Consider the following 18,671-nt stretch of genomic DNA (forward strand, 5'->3'; position numbering starts at 1 on the left):
GCGATAAAACAAATATATACACGATCTTAAAGTTCCCAATAATTACGCAACCAATGTTTGACGTTTTAAATGTAATTCCGTTACCAACACTTAATTATGAAAATAAATTCATGTATACAGAAATAACTAATAAACTAATAGCTACAAATAAAGAAACACGTACATACTTAATTTTAACAAAACAAGATTTAGACGAATGTATTAATAATAATAACATATACCTATGCGAAAAAAATCAGCCGATCTATCATGTAAGCGAAAATACACCGTGCGAAATCAAAATATATACACAAAGACAAAAGTACCACGAAAATTGTAACATAGGCCATATGATAGCGACCCGCACAATATGAATCACATTACGACAGCCACACTCCTGGCTATATTTAACCGCCTCCGAGCAACAAATCACGATAACATGTAATACGTATCCTGAATACAAGAGGATAATTAAAAAATCAGGTCGAATTACTCTACACGACAATTGTAAGATGACAACTACAGACATGACGCTACAAACAGAAACAAGCACATACAGTACAATTATAAAAACATTCTTACCAGAATTTAATATAACAGTTTCAAATAAAAGAGATAATGACGACCAACTTAAAAACATAATACATGATCCATTAGAGTTAAAAAATTTAAACAATAACTTAGAAGAAATAAATAACGATTTAAAGAATAACAAAAATAATTTTTTCAAACAAAAACAATTTATTTACCCAATGGCATCCAGCGGAATAACCACCATAATTATTATAATATTAATAATATGGATAATTATCCAAAATAGGAAAAATAAACCTAAACAAACAACTGTTAGAATAGTAGATGAAATCGACAGATATCAAGCATACGGAATGCCTAGACCGATCTTAAAAAGAAGTAGAAGCACACGGTTTTAGAAAAATAAAATAAAATAAACATATATATATATATATATATTGCGACGTCTTTTTATTTTTAATTTTTCGATCCTCCTCGGGTGTTGGAGAGGAGGATGTTAATGGGGAGCGAAAACGCCGTCAAAAAAAAAGACACAAGGTGGATAGAGATACTCGCGCTCGGAGGAACTCAGATGGAGGGTGTTCTCGCGCGAGCCGCGGCGAAGCGAAGGCCGTCTCGAGATCTCGAAGTTGGGCGCCAGATACGGTCTTCCACGTATCAATTCGCAAAATCGTCAGAATAGCGCGAAGAACGTTAGCCTGTTTCGCCACGGGCCGACTAGCTCACCTAACGGTAGAGGGGCAGGGTCCGTTGAAAAGGATCTAGAATTATTTTATGCGAAGCTGTCGGTGATTACGAAAATTGACGAACACAACGGAATTTAACACACACGAGAAACGAACACTCAAATAAATTACGCGAATTTAATATAAAAGAGAATGTAACACATTTATTTAAATAAAAGAAATATAATAGAAAGGAATATAAAGTGAAAGAAATAACAAGTTCTAGAAAGAAATAGTAATAATAACATAAATTAGCGAGACTGAATTAACGAAATATAACTGAGTTTAACATAAATGCGAAAATTTGAAATAACGTACCACAGATCGACAGCGATGATAACAATAGCAATACGAAATCGAGATCATAAGACAGCGGAGATATTTATCGTCCTCTAGGCCCGTTTTTATGGCCGGACTTTGCGAAACCGAACGGCGTTTCGAGAGCGTAACGGAAATTTCGACAATCTCCTCGAGGACGCATTTAACAGATCTATTCCCTTTGTTACTCGCTCTTTTAATCGACAGCACTATGTTTGAAATGAGGCTTAATAATTGAGCGATAGTAATCAAGCGATTTGCGAAGACGAAAAATCTCGCTTGCTACGAGCAAGATCGATTCACTCGGAATTCGATAGCCGTCGGACGCCGCTTCGCCTCTTTTCGGCGTAACGCTTTCTATCTACGCGAAACCCTCGAATTTCGACACTTTCTTAATCTATTATGCACCGCGACACACTCCAACGTACGACAAATACCACGCAAATACCACGCAATAAACGCAATTCGTACCAGTATCAAGAGCGACAAGGACAGCACGACATTTGCCACGTCGTCACACGCACACGGTCACACGCTCACATACACGCTAATTACAGACGAAAATTGCCCGGAGATCGATTGCGGGGATGTCTTACGCGGTTTCGACAACTCTTTTCGACAGCACGGATAGCGGACGCATTCCCCGCGATTTACCGCGCACGTGGTCGATATACGAGAGCCGGTCACTACGCGTTTTACGACACCCCGAATCCCGGAGAGAGACGAACGGTTCCTTATCAGCTACGGCCTACGTTACGATCGTCCTTGATGCCTCGGTCGCTTGTCTCCGGTCGCCCGAAATACACGAAAATCGCGAGCTCGGTACAATGCCCGAGCGACAACGAGACACGAAAATGGCGATGGCGACAGAACGGCCGGTCCGCGGACGGAATCGCGTACGTGGCGTACAAGATAGCGATGGGCAACCTCACCGATACTCGCTCCCGTTGACAGGGGATGATCCTCGGTCTCGTCCTCTCGACAACCTCGGCTGCGACACACAAAACGACAACGACAAAATACGTTTCGCAGAACGACTACAAGCTGAGAGCGCCCGCACCAGAGTGAGTCCCTGGATCTCGCGATCCAGGGTCGATAGCGGCGTCAATTCTGCGCGCAGGGGTGCGCGGATTAGCGGCCAATAGCGCCGCGACACGCGAGGTATTACTGCGCCCCGCGACAACGCCGTATCGGGGGTCGTAACAGCCCCGATACTTTAAAAATGCTGACTTTCGGCGATCCTGTTATCTACGATCGTCCGGAGGTAGATTTTCCGTCCTCCCTCCTCTGAGGGTGGCGCCGATCCGGCCCGGTTATTTCGGCCCACAAGACAGATGATTTCCTTCCTTTACTTGAAGGGGGCGAAATCCACCCGCGACTCTGTTCCTCCGGCGTTGTCGTATCGGCTGTCGTAATGATTCCTCTTGGCCTCTTCTGGTTTCCCTCCGGCGGGTTGCCCGACGTATAAAAATGATACAAAAAAATAATTAATACTAGCGCGAAAAAGGATAATGGCTCGTCTCTCCGGAGATTTCGCTACGGCTCTCGCAATCTTTTTCTGGCGCGGCCGCTCGGCTCGCGCCCCGTGAAGATTTCCGGGGCGGATGGACGCGCCTCGGGACGGCAACGTCACAATATATATATAGAGGCTAGATGTAAGAAACGATTGTAATCAACATTGTAAAACGGATAAAAAACATTATATTATATTTAAGATTGAAAAATTATAGAAAAACCTCGTTTCAACCTCCGTTTTTCTTTTTTAACGGGAGAGGGATGTTATAGTCTCACAGACTATAACCCGTACATGATTAAAATATTAAACGTTAGCAAATTATTATTGCTAAATAAATATTATTGCTAAATGCGATATCGAGCATTCACCTCACAAAGTCACTGTCTCAGCGAACCACCAGCGAATTCGCCAATAAACGCGGAAGTGCAACGAAGGATTTCGACACCAAATCATCTTCGCTTGCACTTCAATTTGACCGCACCATGACCCCGTGTGGCCATGTTACTAAGCGGCCCCCCTCTCAAAAAATCTCCTCAAACAAGGGTTTAAATACGAACCACCGGAGGAGCACGAAACAGTAGGACTGCAAGTGTAATCCGTGTTAAGTGCGAATCGATAATTTTAACGAATACTAACGAAGACGAAGGACAAGGCGACAAGACTTACTAAATCAGCGTAGAAAGGCTCCTGTGTAAATTAATGTATATTTCGAAGAACCAAATACAAGGTATAATTAATTTATAGAAAAACATTGCAAATTATTAAAACAGCCGACACCACGGCTCCTGATCCTCGGCGGCCTGAGATATACCATATCTCCCGACTGCTCCCCACATCCCGTGCCGCTCGCGGCATAACAATATTTATTTTTAAAAGATATATATATATATATATATATATATATGTGTTGCGTATCAAATGTAGTGTTCAAACCGTGTGATATCTCATCATCTTGGAAATGGTCTATAATTATCTTTCTTCTAGGACTGTTTTTTAACAAATAAAATTCAATTTACTGAATTTTATATAAGTTTTATCTCTCTCTTTTCTATTTTTTATCACGAAAATAAAATATCCTAAACAGTGTATATTACATAAATTTATTTTATTAATAGCATATATTGATGTTCATAATAAGTAGTAATACTATGAGGTTTCTAACCCAGGGACTCCGAGGGGGGGTGAGGGGCGAGGGGGAACCGGCGGGGGGGTGACGTCACGCGGGGGGGACGTCACGGGGGATGACGTCACGCGGGGGGGGGGGGGTGACGTCACGCGGGGTGGTGACGTCACGGGGGGGTGTGACATCATGCGGGGGATGATGACGTCACGTGCGGGGGATGATGACGTCACGCGGGGATGATGACGTCACGTGCGGGGATGATGACGTCACGTGCGGGGATGATGACATCACGTGCGGGGGATGATGACGTCACGTACGGGGGATGATGACGTCACGTGCGGGGAGTGACGTCACGCGCGGGTAGGGGGGATCCGCGGCGCGACCGGTGGACGAGGGGGTCCGCGCGGGTAGGGGGGATCGCGGCGCGAGCGATGGACGAGGGGGTCCGCGCGGGTAGGGGGGATCCGCGGCGCGAGCGATGGACGAGGGGGTCCGCGCGGGTAGGGGGGATCCGCGGCGCGACCGATGGACGAGGGGGTCCGCGCGGGAAGGGGGGATCCGCGGCGGGCCCGCGATGTGTCCACGTGTGAGAAGGACGGTGCACTGGTTTGAAAAGGATAGCGTAAAGTGTGTGAAGAGGACAGTGCGACAAGGATGACACGTGACATCATCAACGTGTGACAAGGATGGCGTCAACGTGGGACAAGGACGACGCATTGTAAGATGCTGCATAGGTGGGAGAAGGACGACGCAAAGGTAAGTGAGTGATAGCGATGAGCATATGAATGAGAGAGAACGATAATATCGCGAAGAGAACGCATACGAAAGAGAACTATAATATCGCGAGAACAACGTATGCGAGAGAGAACGATAATAGCTAAGATAACGCGTGCGAGCGAGAACGAAGATATCGCGAGACTTACAACTAACGCGAGACTTATTGTTAAAACGATAGCGCGTACGAAAGAGAGAGAGAACGATATCGCTATATTTACAACTAGCGCAAGAGAGACGCAAGGGATGGGAACGCAAGGAGAGGCGCGTAAATAATCACATTCTTTTTTAAATTAAAACATAAAATTTATTTAAATGTGTGCGTGTACTATACAATTTGTGTGTGTATATGTGTGTGTACTTAAAATTAAGAATAATAATAAAAAATATAAAAATATAAAATTTAAAAATAATATAAAATTAAAATTCAATAGGGTGGGGGGGGGGGGTGATGCGCCGGGCTAAGGGGGAGGCCGCTCCTGGAACAGAAAAAAGATGCAGCGTTAATAGAAATATATTACGATAAGATTTATAAAAAACACTTACATCTGTCAATCCATTCCTCGTGTTTTTCCTCATTCTCCTCCTGTTCCTCTTCTTCCTGTTCCTCTTCTTCCTGCTCCTCATTCTCCCCTTCTCTTTCCCCATCCTCCTCTTCCTCCTCTTCTCTTTCTCCATCCTCCTCTTCCTCCTCTTCTCTTTCCTCTTCCTCATCCTCTTCTCTTTCCTCTTCCTCCTCCTGCTCCTCTTCTTCTATGTCCCATAGTTCCTCTATTTCTTCGTGAGGCTCTTCCCCGAAGAGCTGCCGCAGGTCGAAAATATCTTCGACCTGGCGACTCTCCGGGGTGTCGCCCCACATATATAAAAAGTGGCTTCTCCTTGCCCGGCGCACCACCCGCACCCACTGACGGTGCTCAATATTTATGAAGCCTGGTATCCGGATTTCATCCTGGAACTACAAGACAAAAAAAAAATTATTACAAACACATTTTTACAATTTTTATAAAATAATCATAATACATTCAATACTTACATTCCATAGGAACATCAGCTTTAGGAGCACGATGCATAATAGGTCAAAAAATTTCTTTTTCCATAGAGGATATATATTTACGCGATCCATTATTTAAATCTTTACTTAATATAATATTTCTTCTTAACTCGTGCACCGGTCAGAACTTTCTGATGAGAGAACGAGGTCTCGGCACGAGGTTTTATAGTAGAGATGTGGCATTATCACCATATCATAAACGCATCGTAAGACAAAAGTACGGTCCCATGCAACTCAGCGTGGTATATAATATAATATTAATATTATCATATCGCAACTTTGTGAGGAGACAACGAGGTCTCGGTACGAAACTTTAGAATAAGGACGTATCATTATCGCTTTACCAAAAACGCCTCGTAAGACAAAAGTATGCATGATATAATATAACATTATAATATAATGTGTCAACCCTGCTCGAACGGTCATCGAACGGAAATGAACGACCGTTGAACGGCTATCGAACGGTCATCGAACGAAAACGAACGACTGTCGAACGCAAACGAACGCTCGTCGAACAGCAATTGAACGGCTATCGAACGGTCATCGAACGGAAACGAACGACTGTCGAACGCAAACGAACGCTCGTCGAACGGAAATGAACGACCGTCGAATGGTCATCGAACGGAAACGAACGCTCGTTGAACGGTTGTCGAACGGTAATTGAACGGTCATCGAACGGAAATGAACGCCCGTCGAACGATAATTGAACGGTAATTGAACGGAAACGAACGATCGTCGAACGGAAATGAACGCCCGTCGAACGGAAACGAACGCCCGTCGAACGCCCGTCGAACGGAAACGAACGATCATCGAACGGAAATGAACGCCCGTCGAACGCCCGTCGAACGGAAATGAATGCCCATCGAACGGAAATGAACGACTATCGAACGGAAATGAACAACTGTTGAAAGGAAATCAACGACTATCGAACGCAAAACTATATTCAATTATCAAATATTTAAATATTTTATCATATACCACAATATAGTATCGAAATACAATATCTGCGGCAGCTGTGTCACATACGGAAACACGATACTGCACACGTACATAGATAGAGATGAGGAAAGAAAGGAGAGAATAAGAAAGACGATAAAAATATATTGCATCATCAATTTATTATAAATATGGATTCGACGAATCATTATCATGATGTTTCAACCACCAATTATAAATCTTAAATACATTTTCTAAAGCGCAATTTTTTACATGATTTTCACAACGTACAGTATTCTTAATATCTAACTTATTTAAAGAAGCTGCATCCTCATAGTCTGCATCCAAAGTTTCGATAATCACATCGTTTCTCGCATCATTGTCCAGTACATCAGCTAACCATTGTCGTTTTTCGTACCCTTTAACATACACGAGAGGTGACGCATCATCATCCTCCCCCGTTGCACCCATCACCGCCGTCATAATTAAACGTTTCGATTTCCAATATGAAACGTGTCCATCATTCCACGATAATCCATGATGATTTTTCATCAGCCATAAAACCTGACATCTCTCAGATTTTGTGAGCATGTGCCATGGTTCGGGACATGTAAAAATGTAATGAGAAAGTATGGATCCCTTTCTCAGAACAGCAGCTTCCTTCACGACAAAATTTTTGTCAACGATAAATCCTTGTAGATCCACAAACGTTGGCACAGCCATGATGACAAGATCTGATCGCAGACTGATGTCGATCGTCAAACATCTCAATCTTTTATATTTTTTCATATGCAATGGAGGGGATATTTGTTGACTTATGTAATTTTGCGGACTACATTGGTCAATGGATTATATTCGACAACCCGATCGTGCAAGATGAGACAATAGGCGGTAGTATTCGCCGGTATATTTTCCCTGCATTCAAACTCTATTCTCACGTCCACGGTAGCAGTTTTGACAGACTCGTTTTGTCGCGAGCAATCAATGACCGCGAGAGGACCGCAATGTAGAAACTTTGAAATGGTTAATAGCGTGGTGCTGTTATCGCATCCGTAATAAGATTTGCGAAAACGAGAGTACATGTTGAATAGAACGGCGAATCTATTTTTTTCAAAATCTAAATTTAAATCATCATAGGGATAAAATTCCGAGTTTAAATAGAGTTTAACGTTGGTCAATTTGCAATCATCGAACAATGTAACATCTTGTGGCACTGAATTCTTTTTACCAGTTTGCAATGCAAAGATCACGTACCGTGGTTTCTCTAGCTGGGAGGCGGCTTTCACGGTCCATGAATGCTTAGTCGTGCTATGCAGCAGAGGAAATTTGTATAGATCCCAAGATCTGAAACTCATGTTCAAGTATCGTCCGCTTTCCAACATTCGCAACATCGACAATTTATTAATCTCGTTCAATATTACATGAGGCATACGCCACTGTATCTTGAGTAATTCAATCTCTGCTTCCGACGATGGGTGTCCGAATAGACAATTATTATCGTTGCGCGAACGTATCAAAATCAATTCGTGACGAGCGTTAATCACAACGCGTTTATAATCTTCGCAAAATCCCAGCAGCATGTTGAGCGGTCCGCAATAGTTGAAATAATTTTTGTCACCATTGTACGTCAAATCCCACGCAGCGTTCTTCAAGTTTATACTTTTCTGGTGTGTTAGAGAGACATAATTTTTGAGCGTCGAAGTTATTCCAACATTTCTGTTGCGATCAATCTCTACTCCGTCGAGTTCGTATCGAAGCTCATCAAACATGAATGCGACGCAATTGTTTCCCAATACAACCTTCATTTCGTCATTCGCTTTACGCACATTAAACCTTCCCTCGATGTAAAGAAAGCTTTCGCACGCTAACGTGTACAAATCCTGATGTTGTATAGGTATTCGTATCTCGTCGTTGTATCCAAGCGTCGTATTGGCGTACGGATTGTATGTATGAGTCTCAATCTTGACGATGCGATCGTCAAAGACTGGCTCACCTCCTATATTCAAAATATCAATCATTCTTTTCGTACGATGAATCCCAATGATTTTAAAAATTCACGATTCAACGCGCTCAGCTTCTTCTTAATGGCTATCTTATTATTGTCACCCGATACCGCAATAGTATTGTCCCTCGTAAAAGTATTGTCTCTCACGTGCTCAGTTTCGTTCAGCACGAGCATACTATGTTTGTCGCCGCCGTATATGCAATCTTACGGTAATTTCCTCTCCTCGAAAATCAAGCAATCGACCTCTTTGATCCACAATACGTATCGTTTAATCCGTACTGCTCCGTACGATGATCGGCAGGTAAATGATCTGTGCCGGCGTTTCCGATATCTTATATCCTGGTGGTACGCTCGGTGAAAATTCATGTATTGTGTGTACGCGCATGCCATTGCTGTACGCACCAGTAGTCACGTTACATTCTATACGAATAATATTTACGTTTATAATATTAACTGGTTCGTCCGATTCGTACCACTCGCGAGGTTGCAATATACGATTCGATGAGAATCCAAGCAAGGATCCTACATTGTCGGGTTTGGTAAAGTTTATTCTGTAGGCACATTTGATTTCGCTCTTTAGCGTGCTATGATTGGCGCGAAGCACTATTGGATATTCCTCATCATAATCGTTTTCAACATCTCTGGAAAGGTGTTCATCTTGCAAAATTGCACGTTTGAGATAGTCATTTATAGCGTGCAATTCGTACGATCCTTCGGGAATCGTAATTTCTTTGTCGTCGTTGCCAAAGTAAAATTTATTATTTAGATCATTTTTTTATTTAGATCATTTAGATAGATATTTAGATAGATTATTTAGATAGATATTTTTAGATCATTTATTTATTTAGATCATTTTTAATAAATTAACATTTCAATCTCATAATTTCATGTTTAATTTAGTACTTTTTCTTTCTTTGTTCATATTAATTACATTATTTATTTAACTTATTTTACTTTTGTCCTTTGTTTTTACGTAGGCATCGTCAAGATAATGAGATACCGAGACATTTATTATCGCTTTAGACAGCACCCTTTGTAACAGACTCCGATATAAAACACTTTGTTATTATATTTTTTCATTATATTATCTTTTATTATATACTTTCGCGCTGAAGATGACCCAAAAATAGGGTCGAAACGTTCGCTATCCTCTCTTTGTATGCTTTAATATCAATATTTATTTGATTGTAATATAAATAAATGTGTTATAACATCGACACTAGACTCGTATTGCCATTATAACTGTTTTGTTAATTTTATATTTCGAGTTTTATATTTATTAATTTTTTTAAAATTTATTATTCAAAAAATTTACGTTTGGAATCGTATGATAAGTTTCAAAATCCGTTAATCCAAGCTCGTAATCGGCATCAGTCAAATCTATAGCGGGAAAATAGCTTACAGCGAGAACGCTGCTTCTGCCAGTCAACGTAAGTGTCAGTGACATGTCGAACGAATACTGAGTCGTGACGATGGATTGTCAGGCTTTAAATTGATCGTCGACTGTTTGAAAAAATTTTAAACACAACTGTCCACAGATGCTCTGATTGTAACTTTGATAAGATGCATAATTGTATTCAATTTTCACTCGTCCGAAATATCGCACAAGTTCCTTGGGTGGTCGAAGGTTTCCAAAACTGTCGAAATATACGACACGATCTCCCCTCTTTGCGTACGCTACCCAATGAGTACCGGGACCATCAACGTCATCCAAATTGACGATACCGCTCTCGTTTCGTCGTACACCGCTTATTGGTAAATTATTGCGCATGAAAACACCTCTAAAGAACGGTATGTGCATACGTTTCGCCAATTGTTCCAATTGCACGTTAGTTGTCGCACCCGTAGGCATTTTTAATGTTTTTTCGACGTTTTTTTTTTTCTCTTAGACTTTGTTGAGAATCCCTGTCCACGCTTGTACGGAGCGAGATAAAGTCCGCGACCTTCCATAGCGTGATTGTGACGCTGCAACTCTTCCAGCTGACGTTGCGCCGCCTTGCTATCGTTTACCGCCTTTGCGATTCCCGCCGCACCGCCGGCCAAAGAACCGACAACTCCCAACAACGGTAAAAGTGGTAAAATACCACCGCGTTTCGCTACTGGAAGTATTCGTTTTTTCCTCCTCTTTGTCGTCGATGGCTTTTTCATCCCCATGCCGAGTTTTGTCTTTGCCTTCATTGCCGCCCAAACAGTCGTAGCGGCTGCTCTTTCACCAAGAGTCGAATCCCTCGCGGTAATGCGTTCTCGCGCTCTTGCAGCTAGTATGCGATCCGCGACGTGTCGTTGACCGAGGTCGTTGCTTCGCGAGTAAGCAATGTCGTGCTCGCGACAAGCGGCGTCCAATGGATTGATGCCTCGATCGCCTCTAGCCAATCGTTTCTCTAATCGAGTTCCCGGGCCGCAAAACTGATAACCGGGAATATGTAATTCGATGGGAAGCGCGTTTATCGCACGATTTAAGAGACCGCTACCTCTTACGATTCTCGCTGACATTCGTAGCAATCTTTTATTAACGGTGGCGGACCGTCGATGTGCGTTCGCTGCCACGGCTGATTGTAATGTCGCATGCACGAACGATATTGTCGAACCTCCGAATCAGCCTTTATATATTCTGGAAGCTTGTCCCACAATCGTTCCACGTAATCACCAAAATTTTGTAGTAAAACAATCTTTGGGATATACTGCAGTTGTTCGGCGGTAAGCCGGAAAATGTCTCTTTCATCCGACAGAAGGAGAAACATTTTGATACTGAACGGTTTCGAGTTGAGATACCTCTATAAATAGGTCTCCCCCTCGTGATCATTCGCAAAATTGATTCGAAAGAGAAAACATGCGGTTCGTGCGACAAGCGCGGATAATCAAAGTATCAAATTTCGACGATAGACTAATATCGGAGAAAAAAGTACGCAAGCATGGAAACATGCTACCGACTACTATACGCGGTATCGTTTGCGGCCCTTCAAACTGCGGTAAGACAAACGTGTTGATTAGTTTGATAGAAAGTCCGTACGGTGTACGTTTCGAGAACGCGTACGTATACTCGAAATCGCTTCAACAACCGAAATATAGATACTTGGAAAATTTATTAGCACCTATAGACGAAATTGGTTATTTCACATTCTCTAATAACAGTGATGTCATTCCACCGAGCGAGGCGCTTCCGAATTCCATCTTTATCTTTGATGACGTGGCATGTGGCAAGCAAGATACGATAAGAGAATACTTTGCAATGGGTTGACACTCGAGCGTCGACTGTTTCTATCTTTGTCAAACGTATGCCAAGATACCTAAGCATCTTATACGCGACAATGCGAATCTTTTGATTTTATTTAAACAAGACGGCAAACTTGAAACATGTATACAACGATCATGTAAATACCGACATGTCTTACGACGATTTCCGCGCATTGTGTCAGAAATGTTGGCAACGCAAATATGGCTTCGTAGTCATTGATAAAGACAGCACGTTGATCAATGGACGATATAGAAGAGGATTTAATGATTTCGCGATACCGTAAAGCGATCAGTCGTCATCGACACATCGATCAAGCATCATGAACGGCGATCGTGAAAAGATTGCGATAGAGATTGCAAAAATGAGCGAATCAATTCGCAAAAAATATCGCGCTTTGAAAACTGGTAAAATGGAGGAAGACGTTGCATTGGAAAGACAATTTAAGCCAATTACCGAACCTTTAAAACAGCTTATCGAAAATACTGTGGAATCTGATGCGCCGAAAATTGAACCATGGAGTTTAACGTTTGGAGAGAAGCACGAGGAAAAAATAAAAGAGTCGAAGCAAGGAATAAAGCGAGCACGGATAAATATGCCGATAAACGATTCGCCGATATATTCGACACCGAATCGATCGAAACGAAGGAAACAATTTTCTAATATGGCTACTGTTTCTACTCCGATAAAAGTACAACCGCGTCAAACAATACCATCCCCGTCCGTCGAAGAAATTTATGAGACCACGCCCGATTCGTTTGTAACATCGGTCCGACATGAATTAGAAACGTCCGAAGGTCAGAAAACGTTCCGAGATCATTTTGGTCCACTAGCGCAAAAATATATAGGAGCTATCATGAGTGTTGATAAAAATAAGAGTATGGATTACGTCTACGGTGTTAAATTTACCAGCGAAGGAATGATGCTCGGTGATAAACGTTTCGATGTGGACATGGAAGATAATATAATTATCGATGGAATAAAATATACGGGATCCGAAGGTATCTACGATTTGATTTTTAGAAAATTTCCCAATCATAAAAAATACACTCAAAACGATTTGTATAAATATCAAAGTATATTAAAAGCAACAAATGCGCATAAACGTGACAACAAAGTTAATAATCCTATTAAAAGTAACAAAGGATACAAGTACAAATATATAATTGCACCATTATTCCCCGATAGAAAGGTGGGAAGAGGTATAGACGCGCCGCACACCATGACGCTAAGCGACAACATGATCGATTACGTGCATTGGAACGATCCCAACGAATTGGTAGATCGTTTGCGATTGCTGGACGCCTCGCGTCGAGCCGGCAACAATGCTCACGACAATGAAATCTTGTCAATTATCGAAGAACTTCGCGAGGCTGGCATTATTATAAATTAAACTATGCGTCAACGATACATGTCATTCCGTCAAAGTTCTCGGTACCGAAATGTCGATTAATAAATTTGAATTATCGCTCGGAACGTCGAATAATTTGTACTATCAATGGAATGGATTATTGAGAAATTACGTTCGCGATAACGCTCTCTGCCAGACTACTACCGGCTTTGACGCAAGGTCGCGCAAGATTCAACGTGTAGCGCAACCGGAAACTGATACTGACGCCGTCAACAAACGATACGTGGATAAACTTTTGAGAGATCGACAGGGAGAAATTGAGCAAAAAATTATCACGCTTGAAACACACGTGCAGGCGCTACGAATAATGATGGACGAGATAAAGAATGTGCTGAGATATGCAACATCTGACTCGACACAGTAAACGAGACATACTAATATCGCAATATTAATTATGCCTCGATCAAACGTGCGAAAGAAGATAAACACCTCCGAAAAGCGACAACTTGTCGAGGAACTACATGCTCCGGCGAGAAGAAATTTTCCACGAAGACGCGTCATTGTACGCGGATACGACGATCTGTGGCAGGCGGACGTGGTCGACATGCGTTCGTATTCTCGACTCAACAAGGGTCATAAATACATACTCACAGTTATCGATGTGTTGAGCAAGTATGCGTGGGCCGTACCGCTCAAGAGCAAGAGCGGAAACGAAATGTCCGAAACGATCGCAAAGATTATTGGAGACGATAAAAGGTGTCCGAAAAATTTTCAAACCGACAGAGGAAAAGAATTTTACAACGCGAGTGTGCAGAAACTCATGAAGAAACACAACATTAATCATTACTCGACGTATTCCATTATGAAAGCCTCGATCGTGGAACGATTCAACCGTACTTTGAAAAACAATATGTGGAAAATGTTTACGCTCAACGGAAATTACAAATGGATCGACGAGCTATCTCGACTCGTTGCAGAGTACAATACGCGAAAACATCGCACCATCGGTATGAGACCTGCCGACGTCACTCCAGCGATCGCCGAAAAACTTTTAAATACGGTGTATAGCAACGTAAAAATTGCGGCTCCGACAAAATTTAAAGTAGGCGATTCGGTACGCGTAAGCAAATACAAGACCATCTTTGAAAAAGGTTTCACACCTAATTGGACGACCGAAGTTTTTAAGATTGTCGAGGTGCAGAAAACTAATCCCGCGACATTCATACTCCAAGATTCGCGTGGAGATCCCGTCGCTGGAGGATTCTACGAATACGAATTACAACGCGTCGCTAATCCCGACGTATATCTCGTGGAAAAAATTTTGCGGGAAAAGGGTGATGACGTATACGTGAAATGGTTGGGAATGGATAAATCATACAACTCTTGGATACATAAAAATAGTGTATTATAAATATTTATTAAAATAATATACATATAAACTATATAAATAATTTAATATATAAATATTTAATAATATAAAAATATATAAAGTGTATTAAATATAAAAATATATACATGGTTATGTACAAAATATACAATTAATAATAAATAAAATATACATTTATTTACAATGGTATTCTATAATGTCCCCACGGTAACGTATCGGTGGTTTCGGGTACGATATACCGCTTATCGTCGTACGGACTCAGAGCAATTTTCGTCTCGCAGATCGTGTATACTTGGTGCAGTTTAGATCGTATACACGACTGCTGACGCGTCATTTCAATTTCTTCTTTCAAACACCGCGTGTAGTCGTCAAACGTTATCGTTCTCGCAACAACGTTACTCTTGACACCTTTAACTTTCTTCGTGTCCTTTTTTCCATTCACTCGTAACGCGTACATCTTTGCTCTGAGCCCGACGAATTCGGTCATTATGGTACCGTTGTTTTCGTCCTTCATCAGGCCCGGTACCTTTTTATTTACAAGCGGTATACCGTACGCATTATCCACCGCATAATCGCTCGTGTCGAATCTGATGATATCGCGCTTCATATTCTCATACACATCCGCGCACTCAATGTGATATATGAGACTATTCGTATCGGTGTACATTACCTGGCATTTGTCGCGATACATTGGCGCCATATACTCGTGATGAAACTCGTACAAACATGTCTTGGATATGTCGAGTATGCACATACCCACGTAAATCGGTTTGTAGAATTTCACCTCGAGTTTGCGCAATTCCACAGCGATTAAGTTTTCTGAAAAAACGCTTCTGCTGTGGAAATTTGGTTTCGCGATCATTGCCTCTGCGCCATACCGACCATCCCACTTTGTTAATAATTTAACATCGACACGATTGCGTACATTTTCCATCGTTTTACCAAACACCGCATTGTTCATTAATTTATATAAATTTTTTTCGAAATCATTTTTAGCCAATGTTCTAAAATGTGTATTTAATTCTATGTAATTTCGAAGCCAGGGAGATTGTGAAAACTGTAAAAATCGATGTATTTTTGTAACGCGAAGACCGTGACGCGTACACTGCTGCAGGTTGCGGTAGTGTATCACGTAACGCTTCTTATCATATAACGTTGCAAGCAGTTTGAATTCCCGCTTGCCAGGTGGTTTGTCGCGTGTCGGGCAAAACGGTAGGTCAGTGTGCGCATCGTGAAGATGTTGCGGATACTCGAGGTCCACTTCGAGGACATAGCCTGTAGGCGAATCTAGCGTGATGGATGATACGTCAAAATTGATCACGTCGTCGACCCATTGAAAATCGGCGTAAGGTAACGGTTGACACATTGCCCATCCGTACAAATTATTTACATCAAAGTACATCAAGTACGATGCTGGTTTCGATGGATCGTACGACTCCATGTACTTGTTATTAGCGCGAGCATATCTACCCGAACATTGACTCAGACCGCCGCGTATACCACGTTCGATGAACATAACCATGTCGATGTCAGTAAGCAACTCGAACGTAATTTTCGTATGCTTCAACATGGCGTCCCACGTGTATCCGGGGAGAGTATAGTAATACGCGGGGTCGAGTCCGTAACTTTCGATACATTTATCTCGAAAGTTTTCGAAAATGTCGGCTAATAACAAGACATCAATTTTAAGGTACAAGTCGCTATATTCGCCTAGCGTCCGAATGGAGAATCGCGTCCAGATGTTCTCGGCGTGCGCGTAATCGCTCTCGGATACAGTGTCACCGGTCAAAGAACTGTAAAACGATTCGCGCGGTGGTAAACACGTATCTTGCAACCTATCTACCGAGTCGATGTATTCGTACGGAAATACACCTTTCCGCGTTAACAAATTGAAATGTTCGATAGATAAATTTTGATATTCTGATTTTAAAATTTTGAGTTTGTCTTTATCCAAAAACGATGCCAATTTGTCGAGACTCGATGCGAGAAATTTGTATGAATCGATGAAACGTAAGTTTACATGATTTTTTGATTCTTCATCCATACAAACATCTTTTGTGAATGAAATATATTTCTCTTTTGTTATCGGAAGTAACTCGATTTTCCCTTCGAACGATGTGGCTATTTCCTCGATAATAAAGTGTGAATCATAACCTGATAAATTATGAAAAACTATTGGAATACAAAAAGATTCTTTATAATTTAAATTGCAATTTGAGTGTGCTGGACCTCTGTACTGCCCGGTCAGATGGCAATGATCGCGAACGCGTGTATCGTCTTGCACGAACGGTTTTTCGCATATATGACATTGAGTGGCGCTATGGAATTTCTCCCACTCTTCGGGTGTTAAATTTAACATGGGGACATTTGTCTTTAAAATATTTTTTACACGTAACGCTAAATTTTTGAGGTCTTCGGCGAACCAAGCTATACAATCGGCGCTACGACGCGAATGATATGCCGATAAAGATTCGTCGTATGAACAATGTACATAATAAGCTAAACTAAATACTTGGTGATGTTGATATGCGTTTTTCTCTTCTTCCGTCTTGGCCAGAACGCATTCCAGGTCGGCGTAGACCACAAATGGAAGCCGCTCCTTCCGATTAAAGTTGTTGAACGATAACCACTTGTCCTTATCGCTCGGCAATCGGACAGCGCAATCATTCATCTTTCCACAGTCGACCGTATGCGACTGCAACTTGGTGTCCGAATTAAAATAATGCAGGCATCTGTAAAAGAAAAATTTTTTAGATTTATATACAATTTGCTACATAACTTATAATTATTCAAATTAAACTTACCGATCGCAGATATATTTTGGATTCTTGTGTTTGCTCAATTGTGAGCTCACGAGCCGGGATAAATTCTTAATCCAAGTGAAATGTCCGACGCTGTTGTCGTCTTCAATGTACAGCAAGTTGATATGCTTATCCCGCTTCTGCTCCGTAAGACGCATCGGGACAATGCTGTTCTTGTCTTCGATGCTGTACACATTTATAGAAATGTCATTGGCAAGTTCAAAATTTTTTATTTGGTTCACAGTCACTGGAAACTCAATGTTCTGGAGATTCAGCACTGTCGTGTAATGCGGGTACGATGATTCCCGTTCCGCCTTTCTTTCGGCGGGGTATAGTGCGGCGACCACTGCCCACGCAAAACATGCATTGTCCTTTGATTGTACATTAATCACCGCTCTTTTCATCATAATGTTCCGCAGTAATTTGATGTGACATCCCGCACGCAAAGGATTATACTTATTTATATTTACAGTTAAATTTAATATTCGCGACAAAGCCCACCCGCTGTCGCGTTCCTGAAACTCTTCCAGAGACGCTAGGGTGGGTTCGATAACGCGCCGTTCGTACCACTCGCGTAAATCGGATGTGCGAAAGAGTTCATAGTTTTTCGTGTTTATACTTTTATTGGCGCGTTTATCCCCAGCCACAAATTCACCGTTAAATATTGTGTTCACTTTCACATTATAATGTTTTTTCATAACGTCCTGCACATGTTCCAACACAATGTCTTTGGCATCATCGAGAAATTGGCGCGGTTCGATGTGATTATAATTTATCACTGCACCAGTCAATATACGACTCTCGAACGCCGCATCAATCTCGCGCCACGCAAGTCTATTTTGACGCGCACTACATCCGGCACCCGCGTGTATGAAACGTCCACGTACCGAATTTTTCAACCCTTCGAGGCGCGCGATCCGAGCAATCAGCGATTGTCGA

The 18,671-nt window shown here is 41.9% G+C and overlaps 1 protein-coding gene across 1 annotated transcript; it reads right to left on the bottom strand.

The window, feature by feature from the left end:
• Positions 1 to 473: 473 nt before the first annotated feature.
• On the bottom strand, positions 474 to 18,139 carry LOC145962278 (uncharacterized). Its single transcript, XM_083083242.1, has 3 exons — positions 17,736 to 18,139; positions 17,321 to 17,663; positions 474 to 512 (listed from the first exon to the last, which is right to left on the bottom strand). The coding sequence occupies exons 1-3, from the start codon at positions 18,137 to 18,139 to the stop codon at positions 474 to 476; spliced, it is 786 nt and encodes a 261-aa protein (XP_082939368.1).
• Positions 18,140 to 18,671: the final 532 nt, after the last annotated feature.

This window comes from Camponotus vicinus, unplaced genomic scaffold (assembly GCF_025532165.1).
Source record: "Camponotus vicinus isolate PSW18456_S1 unplaced genomic scaffold, iyCamVici1.0 SCAF_11, whole genome shotgun sequence".
In the NCBI taxonomy this organism is placed as follows: Eukaryota; Metazoa; Arthropoda; class Insecta; order Hymenoptera; family Formicidae; genus Camponotus; species Camponotus vicinus.